The sequence below is a fragment of the Heloderma suspectum genome, chromosome 1 (genome assembly GCF_057233095.1).
Source record: "Heloderma suspectum isolate Gila_16-S chromosome 1, 16-S_ref, whole genome shotgun sequence".
NCBI lineage: Eukaryota > Metazoa > Chordata > Lepidosauria > Squamata > Helodermatidae > Heloderma > Heloderma suspectum.
Window position 1 is genome coordinate 380,801,233 of NC_139458.1, and position 13,145 is coordinate 380,814,377.

The 13,145-nt window shown below is 45.7% G+C and overlaps 1 protein-coding gene across 4 annotated transcripts in view; it reads left to right on the forward strand.

Moving 5' to 3' along the window:
• Positions 1-13,145, forward strand: part of TMEM63B (transmembrane protein 63B) — a 115,203-nt gene that overhangs the window by 79,097 nt on the left and 22,961 nt on the right. For all 4 annotated transcript variants that reach the window (XM_084828462.1, XM_084828463.1, XM_084828465.1 and 1 more), the window contains 11 exons: positions 994-1,136; positions 3,028-3,079; positions 3,265-3,373; positions 4,180-4,250; positions 4,733-4,813; positions 5,795-5,918; positions 6,342-6,475; positions 7,177-7,314; positions 7,639-7,792; positions 10,642-10,748; positions 12,212-12,298. In XM_084828462.1, the coding sequence (XP_084684588.1) occupies positions 994-1,136; positions 3,028-3,079; positions 3,265-3,373; positions 4,180-4,250; positions 4,733-4,813; positions 5,795-5,918; positions 6,342-6,475; positions 7,177-7,314; positions 7,639-7,792; positions 10,642-10,748; positions 12,212-12,298 (1,200 nt within the window). The remainder of the gene's footprint in view (positions 1-993; positions 1,137-3,027; positions 3,080-3,264; positions 3,374-4,179; positions 4,251-4,732; positions 4,814-5,794; positions 5,919-6,341; positions 6,476-7,176; positions 7,315-7,638; positions 7,793-10,641; positions 10,749-12,211; positions 12,299-13,145) is intronic.

Sequence of the window (13,145 nt, forward strand, 5' to 3'; positions counted from 1 at the left end):
GCAGTGCAATCTAATGCATGCTTGCTAGTTCAGTGGGACTTATTTCTAGGCATGTATGCCCAATGTTGCAGATAGCTGGAAACACATTATTTGATATATTTTACCTTCCTTTAATGCACAGGTATACAAGCTTGGGAGTTCCTACAGAGGACTATCAGCCAGTTTCCCTCTACTGAAGAGTTCTTTGATAGATGAACTCTCTGTAACTCAAAACCTCACGTTCTCCTATGCAAACTGAAGCTGGTACAATAAAAAAGATTGTATTTTACAACACCTTTCATACCTAATTATTTAACAGCCTGTACTCTTCCCAACATAGGAGGAACCTAATACTTAGAGCAACTTCTAATTTGAGCCAGGGGTGAGCTCTAGAAGCTGTTTTAATTCTCAGGGCTCTGTCTAGGACTATGCCAACCGCCCCACATCTGAAAACCAGGGATGCATACCAGACACCTGTATACCAGACACAAAACAGAAAGGGAAATGGAGATCCGGCGGACACAACATTCTCTACCATGGTCCGCTGTACCCTCCTGTTCCATCTTTAGAACTGTTGCCATCTTATGGTATTTGCTCTGTCTGCTAGGGGGCCATCAGTCTGATGGCGCTTCTTCTACCCCATCCTATGCATTGAGAGACGATAACTTTTGGGATTGGTTGCAAAAGGAGAGGTGAATTGCCTGTTCCAGAAAGGACAAGAATCAAAGAAGGGAGCTCCTGTTACTCATGGCAGCACTCATGGCATTACCTCATAGGGAGGTAACGGGCTCTCCCACACTAGAGGCATTCAAGATGAAGCTGGACAGCCATCTGTCAGGGATGCTTTGACTTCGATTCCTGCATCGAGCAGGGGGTTGGACTCAATGGTCTTATAGGCCCCTTCCAACCCTACTATTCTATGATTTGTTGGCCTGACATTTGGGTGTGCATCACAACTTGTCCCATGATTCCTCTAGCTAGCCAGTACCTCTTCACCTTTCCATTCCTTTCCAGGGACGATGAGATCCGGGACAAGTGTGGAGCTGACGCAGTCCATTACCTCTCCTTCCAGCGGCACATCATTGGACTGTTGGTGGCCGTGGGTGTCCTCTCAGTGGGCATCGTGCTGCCAGTGAACTTCTCAGGGGACCTGCTAGGTAAGTGGGTAGCATTTTATTACTAGCTCTGCTGGAGGAGAATTAGACAAGCGCACTCGGTGCTGAAACCCCCTCATCTGAGTGCTGGCTGAGGAGGACAAAGGGAATATAGACTATTCCAGACTTCCCCAACCTGGCTACCCTTCAAATGTGTTGGACTGCAACTCCTTCAGACATGTTGGACAGCAAATTCCATCATTCCCAGCAAGCTGGGAAAGGTGGGAGTTCAGTCCAACACATGAGCACATCTTCCTACCTCAAAGAGTTTGTCGTTACACAGCAGGGCAGCTTGGGAGTGCTGAGTTGAAAGGAAGCAGTGAGCATGAAGAGAAATCATATACTGAGGAATCTTTGGGCCTTCCAAATGTTTTTGGACCATCTTCCTTCACCCCCAGCCAGCATGGCCAGTGGTCAAGTATGATGGGAGTTATAGTCCCAACAACTACAGGTTCCCCACCACTCATATATACTAATAGCAATTAATTCTCCGTGTGCCAGTCCTTAAGTAGCCTGAACATGTGTATCTTTGCACTAAAGGTCAGTGCAAAGAGATCAGCAGGCTTGGGAAAAACCAAGTTTTTTCAGGGTTTACTGAAGTACAAAAAATATTTAGGACAACAACCCAGTGAGGGTTGAGCATGCTGAATGGGTACGGAATGATGACTGATGGTTGCAGAGGTGGAATGGGAAACAGCGTGGTGGGGAATAGAATAGAGTATCGTGGAGGGGGCATGGCTAGCTGACTGGAACCCTGAACAGGAGCAGTCTACCCTGCAACATTTTGTTGCAGCCCTCACTTGCAAGTGCTATGGCTTTGAGAGTTTTGGATGGCTTCTCACAAGCCCCTTGTTCCTCACCAGGCAACGTGGGGTTGTAGGCCAGGGAACATTCCCTGTGCTCAGCAAGATGGTCAGAGTTCACCAAACAGAACCATTGACGGAATTGGATTTTAAGGAATGTTGTCAGATTTTGCGTGCACTTCTCCCTCATGTCGCAAGGATTCCTCTGTGCTGCCCTCAGCTTTCTTGTTGGTCTTTTTCTCTTCTTTTCTTTCTTCCTTTTTTAAAATAGAATTTTTATTATAAACAGTTAAACAAAGTACAATATGGTTCAGAATATAACCACATATCGGTACAGAGAAAGTTGTTCCAAGATCAGTGTAGAAAATGTCTTTCCAGAGTTCACATTCTGTATTAGGAGGACCTCTTCTCCTAGAATCCTTATTAACATATGCTATAGAAGGAAACCATATCTCAATACATTTGTCACAAGTTTCTGTCTCTCTTGTTATCCTTATCTGATGTGTTAATTTTTCTGGAAACCTAGAGGATAACTGTCAGAGCCCAGCAGCTAGAGAAAGGGAGAAGTCAGCTTGACTCTGTCAGAAGTTCTACCACTACCTTAAGCCTGCCCTTCCACACACACAGACAGCTAGTCAAATACCATCTTAAACAAGAGGTGCCTTCTGTGCAGCAGCCTCCCAGCAGTGCCAGGTAGCATTAGTACTTGCAGAGGTGTTTGGGGCAAGAAGTATTTTGTTCATCTTCTGCTAGTGTCCTGGAGCATTCAATAACAGCATTGAAGTTTGTCTTGTCATTTGTCCGTTTCAATAATCCATGAGATAACTCAGATGAAATTGTCAAGGGTGGAACTGGAATCTTTGGAGGAACTCCAGCAGATGTAAACAAATAGTCCCTGAATGAAGAAGGATGGCGCATCAGTGGGACAATATGGAGAACTCCAAAGTATTCAGTAATAGTAGATATCTGCTGTTTTGCCTTACGATGCATTATTTATTACAAATTATTTTGTGATCACAGCAGAGTTAAAAAATTCTAAATAAATCCTTGGATGGCATCTGATTCATGTTTCTCTATCTGTTTCTTGACAGAGAACAACCCCTACAGCTTTGGCAGAACAACTATTGCTAACTTGAATTCGGGGTGAGTATGAGATTGCCATCGAGAGATGGTGTTTGAAAAAGGAGGGAGCGATTCATATTATTGAAGGGAAGATTATCCGGGAGGCACGCGGATTGGCATTTGGCCGAGCGGGCTGGCCCAGGGTGCAGCTGCAGATACACTCTAGCAGAGGTCGGTATCAGGTATTATCCTTTACCTTGCGACAGGAATAACCTTTTGTGGCTGCACACGTCCTTTGCCTTCTTGTACCTGTTGCTGACTGTGTACAGCATGCGCCGCCACACCTCCAAGATGCGTTACAAGGAGGATGACTTGGTAAGTCCAGCCCAGCATCTGTCCGGGCGTGTCGGCCACCTCCTCCCTTTCCTTCGTGTAGCTCCTGCTTACCTGTGTTTCCCCCTGCCCAGTCAGGATAACAGCTGGGGCAAGCAAGGACAGCTCATAGGCCACCCTCATTGGCGCGACATCATGCTCTAGCCCACAGGCACTGCTAGCGTTAGGCGTCCCGCTGCTGCGAATTAAAGCCTTCCGGGGTGGCGGGGTGGCTCTTGGTGCCCTTTTTTGCATTTGTGGTATCTATTGACTGGCTTTGGAAACGTTGGTCTTCAGAACTTCATATCATACTTTTTCCAGCCATTGTGGTTGCTTTTAACCATTTGGTTTTATATTGTCCTGGCGTTGCTTTTTCTTTTTTAATTACTACTTCCCCATTATATGAGGCAAGGTATCTCTGAAACTACAGGACCAGAACCTTGCCCCAACATGAGCACTTTTCTTACCACCTCAGCACCAACCCGGGCATCGTCATCATTATTACAATTACTACTACTACTACTACTACTACTACTACTTTTATTTTACTATTATTTATATATTGCCATCACTGTGCCTGGTGCTTTACAGAGGACAGGAGGACAGGTTCCCCTCTCCAAGGGACTTCAAATCCAACCATTCAGCTTAGGGGAAACAGGAAGGGGAGGCAGGAGTAATGGGGGGAAATGTGCACTTATTTCAGTTGCACAAGCTTAGGGGTAGCCTCCATCCTTTGCTGCAGCTGCGAATGAGCTCAGGATGGGTTCTGAGGCCGTGCTCACTTGTTCCTTGCCTCTTGTCTGTCCCAGGTGAAACGAACTCTCTTCATCAACGGCATCTCAAAGTATGCTGAACCTGAAAAGATCAAGAAGCATTTTGAGTGAGTCATGCTGCCTGGATTCTTTCACATTCTGCTCCACCCTTCTCTGACAGAGAGAAAATTCACCGCTGGCCTTTTCCATAGACATTTCTGTGGCCGAATCCAATAAAATAGAGGTGGGGAACCTGTGGCTCTCCAGATGTAGTTAGGACTCCAACTCCCATCAGCCCCAGCCAGCATGGCCAGCGATCATGGATGATGGGGAGTGTAGCCCAACAGCATCTAGAGTGCCACAGTTTCCCCTCCCCTGCAATAAAGGGATGCCTTAAATGGAGATGTGTCACCTTCACAGCCTCCGCATGTAGTAGCAGGGAACTTTCCAAAGCCAGAAGTAGAAGATGCCTTCCTATCCAGGGCCACAGGGGCAGCTTCCACGTTGTTCAGTGAGTAGGACCTGAGCCAGTATCCTGCAGGTTTTGCTTATCCTGCAGGTTTCTAATGAGCCTCTGTCGTTGTTGTTTTTGCTGTCTTCCTGATTGCAGGGAGGCCTATGCAAATTGCACGGTGCTGGAGGCACGCCCCTGCTATGACGTGGCCAGGCTGATGTTCCTTGACGCAGAGAGGTAGAGTCTGGAACCTTGTGTGGGAGCGGGGAGGGGGCTGTGGCACGATGCAAGCAAGGAGAGCTGCACAAGTGAGATGCATAGGCTAGTCCGCTATGCAGCACAACACCACATCCGGTCCCAGCACCCTTGGTAACAAAACCCAGGATCGGGGCAGCAGTGGTTAAGGGTGCAGGGCAAGGGTGGTGGCGGCGATGGACAACATCAGGATAAAAAGAGCGGGAAGCAGGTGACGTGGTACTGGACTGGAGTTAGAGGAGGCAGACATTAGAAATGGGCAGCATTGGCTGAGACCCATACAGGGAAGCCTAAGACTGGAACAGCAAAAAAAAACCTAGTCCAGACTGAGTGGTGATAATAGGCAAAGCTCTGTGAGGGATGGACCCATGACCCAGGAGCCATTAAGATGTTGGCGAGGGACAAGACAAAATGGGGCAGGAATGAACTATATGGCTACTGTGGGCCCATATGCTTTTCTTTACCTAGTCTTCAGTAATCTTAACGGTTAGACCTCCCAACCACCCCCACAAGGGGGAGAGGGTTTTATTAGTTGACTTATGTCACTAAAGGCTTAGCTGCTTTTCTAGCCATCACAGCAACTCTGTGGCAGGGGGGGTGCGGGGTGGGGGCTGTATTTCCTGAATCCTATCCAGTCCCACAAATGAGTTTTCCCATGCCTGGAGACATCCTGGCTCTTATCCTTCTGACATTGCTGTTTTCAGGAAGGTTGACCCCTTGTGGCAAAGTGGGGTCCACCAGGGTGCCATGCATTAATGGAAGCCCTTAAGCCAGCTTCTTCTGTTGACTGGCTGGAAACCATGTGGATTGTTTTCATGAATCTCCTATAAGAGACACCTGCGCAAACACAGCTGACCTTCTGCATGCTGCCTTCCTTCCATGCCCTAAATAGGTTGCTCGGTCTTGTGATTGCCAGTGCTAGCTTTGCTGAGCTTCCCATTCTCCTGCATTCCTTCATTTCAGAAAAAAGGCAGAGCGTGGGAAGATTTACTTTACCAACTTGCAAACCAAGGAGAACACCCCATCCATGATCAACCCCAAGCCCTGTGGTCATCTCTGCTGTTGTGCTATCAAAGGCTGCGAAGAGGTGCGGAGGAGGGACCAGGGAATGACAGAGGGCTGAAGAATGTTACTGAGAAGTAGCACAGGGCTTGGGGAACCTGTGGCCCTCCAGAAGTTGCTAGACTGCAACTCCCATTGGCCATCTGGAGTATTATACTCACAACAGCCCAATGGGTTAGATTAGGCTGGGAGACTGTGACTTGTCCAAGGCTATGCAAATGAGCCCCTAGTCCAAAACCTATCCTGCACTAACTCTTTAGCGCTCAGAAGATTGTGAAAGCGAAACATCAAGAGGCTCGTTCCGATTACCAGGGTTTGTTCCCGTGTTCTGGGCAGTTGCAGATCCTGCAGAAGTGAGACATTGCTTCATGAACGTAGGGCACCCAATAGTTCGAAGTGATCCTTGGGCTATAGGACTCATGCTCTGACTTTGTGTGTACTTGGCTAGGTGGAAGCCATGGAGTATTACACCAAACTGGAGGAAAAGCTGAAAGAGGACTACAAGAAGGAAAAGGAGAAAGTGAACGAGAAGCCATTGGGCATGGCCTTTGTCACCTTCCATAATGAGGCCATTACAGCCATGTGAGTGCCGGGAGTTCCGGGTGGACAAGCATCATTTAGTTGGCAGGAAGGGATAGCAGAGAAAGAGAGAGAGAGAGAGAACATAAAAGCAAATGAATTGCCTTGCTGGATCAGGTCAAGGTCCACCCAGTCCAGCAATGGTCAACCCAAGGTCCCTGGGAGACTCACAATCCAGGAACAACTGGCAATTACCATAATCAGGCAATTGAAGTGTTACTGCCTCTGAAAGGACAGGTTTTATTTAGCACTCATAGATAATGGCCTTTGATATGCCTGTCCTCCATGGAATTCTCCCAACTGTTCTTTAAAGCCGTCTATGCTACCACCTCTTATGATAGGAAATTCCATACATCAGTTATGCACAACTGGACTAGATGGCTTCCATGGTCACTTCCAGCTCCATTATTCTTCCTGTTGTCTTTTCTGATCCTGTTTCCAATCAATTTCATTGGGTAAAATTGAGTTTGTGTGTATGTGTGCGTGTGTGTGTGCGTGCGTGCGTGTCTCTCCAGGCTGTTCATAATTTTCTAAACCTCTATCATATCCCCCTTTAGTCTGTCTCTCCCCCCCACCCCCACCCAAAGACAGAGTTCTAGTTGTGGCTAGTAAAATATTTCCATGGGGCAAGAACAGTTGCCACATTGCTCTGACCTTTCTCCAGGGAAATCCTCATCTCTTCCCTCTCCTCCTCCTCCTTCCAGAATCCTTAAAGACTTCAATGCATGCAAGTGTCAGGGCTGCAAGTGCCGTGGGGAGCCCAGGGCCTCCTCCTGCAGTGAACCTCTCCACATCTCCAACTGGACAGTGTCGTATGCGCCCGACCCTCAGAACATTTACTGGTAAACTGAAATTCTTTAGGCCCATCCGTGGCCTAAAAGGGGACGTCACCATCTGGGCATGGGCTTCACAGAGGACTGTGTCTGGAAGATATGGGGCCCAGAGCAAGGGAGTCTTCTCCTGCAGCGTTGGGTTGAGCATAGGCTTCTTGGGGGCATAGGCTTCTTTGGGGGTACACTATTTGATAACAGGGTATTGTAAAGGGAATTTAGCCATGAAGAGGACTAGATTGGTCTCCAGAGTTTTCCAAAGTCCAGACAATGCCTCCAGAACTAGACTGGGTACTACTGTACTTCCATTGGTTCTTCACTTTGTCTCCCCTTCAGGGAACATCTGTCCATTCGTGGCTTCATCTGGTGGATCCGCTGCCTGATTATCAATGTGGTGCTCTTCCTCCTGCTCTTCTTCCTCACCACTCCTGCCATCATCATCACCACTATGGACAAGTTCAATGTCACCAAGCCCGTTGAGTACCTGAACGTAAGACCTTGATCTGAAGGATTTGTAACAAGGGCCTTCCCTTCTCCCTTCGACCCCATGGCACAGAATGGGAACAGCCTCTGGAAAGTGGTCCTTTTCCTCCCCATTCAGTGGGAATAAGCCTAGTCTCACGAGCTATCCCTCTGTCCCCATGATTTTGAGGTCTCTTGCACGGGGAGTGAAACCAGACAAGAACAGGGGCTTAATCTGTAGCCATCACCGCACTGTTCTATATGGTTGCATTCCCCAGGTAGTCAGCGTGGTTGCAAGGATACGTTCAGCATGTATGTGTGTTGCTGAGGCTATGATAATGTAGCCATGTAATGGGGCTAGGCCAGTATATCTTTTCAATCTGTGGATAAGGCTTGAAAGTTCAAGGTATCTTTATTCCTTTGGTTACCTAAATAATATGCTATGATTAGGACAGTGGTTCCCATATGGTGTTTTGTAGGAGACTTGGGAATCACCAGGTTGCTGATTGTGGTCTTTGAGGACAATGCGTTAGGTGACTGTAGCCCTGCATAACTCCTGGCTGAACTAATAGTGCTAATAGATGGATCAAAAATAAAGATGGAATTCCACTGGTGGTCAAAGATGGGAAACAACTACTTTAAACTCAGTTTGTCTAACGTTTGCAAAAATGAAAGGGAAATTGACTTCGGCCAGCTTGGCATGACTAGTGGTACTTAAATGGCATGTGTGAATTCATGCGTTAGTAACATATCAAAGAGTGATATGTTACCAACCAGTCACAAGTTAAATAAGTTTATGTAACTAAACAAATTCAACAGTATGTCTTCTCTAATAGCACTGTTATGCTATTCATAACATATGAATATGTTAGCTAATAGCACTGTAATGTTGCCAGTTATTTGTTGAAATTTAAATTAATTCAGCTGGCCATGGGAATTGTGCCAGCCAAATCCTCCAACTCGAATACAACCTGGCATTTGCAGTATTTAGACTATAAAATCTACAATATACAAACTTCTCCCTGAGTAGTTTGCAAGAGAGCTGAACTGACCAAGTTACTGTAGGAAATGTGCAAAAGTTTCAGATGTCTGAATTTTGCTGTTGACCATCTGAGAAACCAAAGGATCCTCCTGCTTTAAGATCTTGACTACTTGTACGAATCCAGTCATTCTAGTGGCATACTGCTTCTCAAACTTTGGGGTGGGCCCACTGTAGGAGGGCACAGTTTCTGGGGTAGAGTAGGATCATGAAGTACCCTATGTACCTTCTTGGGCCCTTGGGTTATCTTCGGCGGCCCTCTCTAGGTGCCCCCACCAAAGGAAGTTAGGTGGGTGGCTACAAGACAGAAGGCCTTCTCAGTGGTGGCACCCCTTTTCTGGAATGCTCTCCCAATCTTTCTTTTCTCCAAGACATTTTGGAGACGTGGTTTTTAGATTTTATGGCTGTTCTTCTATATTTTATGCTGTTTGTTGTTATTATCTTCTATTCTTTCAACCATTTGTAACCCACTCAGAGAACATTTGTTATTGAGCAGATTAAAAATACAATGAATGAATGAGTAGGAAGTGCCTTCATTCTTGTCACCTTGGTAGAATGAACATCCCCCCAACAGAGGATCCTCACTGATCCACATTGGATTTGTGGGGATAACTGCACCCCCAACTGTCCTATCGTCCCAATGTAATTTGCGAAGAAGGGAGTTCAGAAAGAGCTGCCGCTTTGTTCTTATCCCGTTTCCTTGTGCCTAGTTCTAGGAGGGGGTCACAGACCTCTTCTTCTATTGTATGTGTTGGGATTAGTACCCACCCATCCCCAAAAATCACAAGTGTTTTGGAGTAGCAGCAGGCAACATGCACAAGACTGCGTACAAAGGTCTTTGCATGTTTCCCTGTGGAATGCATTCTTCGTGTTGGGTTGGGGCTTCTAGAAAATGGAGTAAGTTTTGAAGGGGATGCTGAGTTCAAAAGGTTTGAGAAACAGCATGGACTTCTGCAGGCAGGCAGACCAGAAAACTTGAATGTTGTTAAGCAAACCAAGGCTACTGAGGAACTCTGAAGAAAGAACACCATGCTCCAGTATAAAGCTTGGGCTTGTATGTTCCATGGGACTGGAAACAAAGCCCTATGAAGAGAGACTGAAAGAACTGAGCATGTTTAGCCTTGAGAAGAGAAGACTGAGGGGAGATATGATAGCGCTCTTCAAGTACTTGAAAGGTTGTCACAGAGAGGAAGGCCAGGATCTCTTCTCGATCATCCCAGAGTGCAGGACACAGAATAATGGGCTCAAGTTACGGGAAGCCAGATTCCAGCTGAACATCAGGAGAAACTTCCTGACTGTTAGAGCAGTACGACAATGACTGTTAGAGCAATATGACAGTTTCTCCCACTCCCCCCACCCCCATCCCCACATTTTTGCCATGGCAGCGCTCACTGGGTGACGTTGGGCCAGTCACAGACTCTCAGCCCAATCTACCTCACGGGGTTGTTGTTGTGAAGATAAAATGGAGAGGAGGAGGATTATGTACACCGCCTTGGGTTCCTTGAGGTGGGAAAAAGGCAGGATACAAATGTAACAAACAAAGTCAAATTTAGGTTGAAAGCAAGCTAAATTTGCCCTTAGTAAGCCTCTGCAGTGGTTTGCCACTGAATTTCGACAGGATCCCCCCCCCCATTTCCCCCCTGATTTCTTGAGGGGAAAGGGCAGTGAGAGTTGCACTGAGGGGGCACATGTAACCCACCCCTGTTTTAAACCAAGGAAGTTCACTGTGTGAATATGAATTGTAGTTAAGATCTGCTGAAATACTTTCTTGGATTGTTCTGTGTTCTCCCCAAGTTACTTGAAATGAGGGGTTTGTTTCTTTTTGTTTCTCTTACCAGAATCCCATCATCACCCAGTTCTTCCCCACCTTGCTGCTGTGGTGCTTCTCTGCTCTGCTTCCTACCATTGTGTACTATTCAGCCTTCTTCGAAGCCCACTGGACCAGGTAAAATGGGGCAGTGGTCTCTGTCTGCCTGAGGGTGGAATTACTCTGAATTGCTTCTTGGAATTCTCCTCTCCCCCTCCCAGTGTCACACATCTGATTGCTCTTATAATTTCAAATACATTTTCTGGACTTTGTCTTTCTCCTTTTAGCAAATTTAAGATAAACCCTCACCCACAAAACAAGAGAAGCATAAAATAATATAAATACATAAATATTTTCTGATAACTTGCCGGGGGGGAGGTGGGGGGGTTGCAAAATTTGTTCTTTCATGACATAATACTGTAAGTTTTTTTATTCTTGGAGTAGGTTTTCATGCTGTATTCATAAGATGAATATATTGTGAGCTACCTTGGGAGCCATTTTATAGGATGGAAATATATGTGTTGAAAAATAATAACTAACCTGGTACAGAGTGCTCGGTGTATCTTAATCTGTGCCTGCAAGCAGGAAACTGAGAAGATTCTTGCAATATAGCCTAGTAGTCTGAACACATAGCCAGCAATGTTCCCAAGTCTGCTATGGAGACTGAATTTTTAGTATAATTTATGACAAGAAAGAGTTGCCACATGGTGACTTTTCCATGTAACCTTCCTGTGGTCACCCTTTGTCATAAAAGTACCCCTGCAAAGTCAGATATTTAACATGCCTGGAGGAACAATAAACTTCCTTCAAGTATACAATAAATATAAATCTGATCACATGGGTTTTCATTCACAAGAAAGCTTCACCATGAACAAAAGGTCATTCATAAAATAATCTAAATTGAATCTCAGCCCCCCGTGTTGGGCAAGTTGTATTTTCTGTAAAATGGAAATGTTCCTTGGCAGGGAAAAACAGCGAGGGAAAGACTGTGGGAATTGCTGAATAGTATTATCACTCTTTCTGCAGTGATGTCCCACTTGCCAGTGAGATCCACATGATCTCTCATCATAAGAATTGTGCTGAATCAGGCCAAAGGCCTATCTAGGCAGCATTCTGGTCCCAGCTTGACCAACCAGCTGCCTGTGAGAAGCCCACAAGTAGGACATGAGTGCAATAGCACCTTCCCACTTGTCTTCCCCGGCAACTGGTGTACATGGGCATGCTGCCTCTGTTACTGGAGGCAGCATGTAGCCAACAGGACTAATAGCCATTGATAGCCTTCTCCTCCATGAATGTGTTTAATCCCCTTTCAAAGCCATCTAAGTTGATACCCATCACCACATCTTCTGGGAGCAAATTCCATTATTCACACACTATGCGCTGTGTGAAGAAGTACTTTTTATCTGTCCTGAATCTCCCCCCATTCAGCTTCATGGGATGAGCCCAGGTTCTAGGATTATGGGAAAGGGAGAAAAGCATCACCCTGTTCACTTTCTCTACACCATGCATAGTTTTGGACACCTCTAACCACAGAAGCTATTGGAAATGATTGCCCTTGTGTTTTTCACTTCGTTATCTGCTAATATTCTCTGTGCCCCTAGGTCTGGAGAGAACAGGACAACCATGCACAAGTGCTACACCTTTCTCATCTTCATGGTCTTGCTATTGCCATCGCTGGGTCTGAGCAGGTAAAAGCTGGGATTTTAAGTAGGAGAAAATATATTGAATGTTATGTATTACTATTACCCATAAAACAAGTTTTTAAAACACTATTCACCCTGTTGGTGCAGATCTCACACACTGATGTGAGAACTGAAAAAAGTAATAAATAATATTTGATACTGTTGTATTCAGCGGTGTGTTTCCATATTTGGGGATACGAATGGTCATTGATTCAGGGTTACTATTCTGGATCAGTAACTTTGCTTCAAGTCAGCTTTTATGGCTAGTAGCGTTCAAGGTGTTTCCATCCAGAGATTATTCTTCTGAATCTTTAGTCAAGCTGCTGCAGGTGGTTGTGAATTCATTCCAGTTTGGCATATGATATTTTTTCCATATTCAGTTATCCCAAGCTGAAACGGAGATGTCAAAACAGTCTCTGAACAGTCCTTAGCCAGGGTTACTCATAGTTCCTCTTTAAAAAAAAATCTTGATGTTCTACACTGGTGCTCTTGTTACAACTGAGAACGCTGTGATGACATTACTTTGAATTATTCTCCTGGAGCGTCTGGAATCCTGTTTCTGTGTGAATGTTTTCCAGCCACAGAAAAGAGCAGCAAACAAACAACAGTGATTTGAGGATTTGAAACAACTTACAGTGCAATCCTATACATGTCTACTCAGAAGTGAGCCCCACTGAATTCAAGAGGACTTACGCCCAGCGAAATATGCATAGGATTGCAACCTTAAGATTAGACTCTAGATCAGGGGTGTTGAACCTGTGGCCCTTCAAATATTTTGGACTACAGCTCCCATCATCCCTGATTATTGGCCATATTGCTTGCTGGGGCTGGTAGCAGTTGATGTCCAACACCA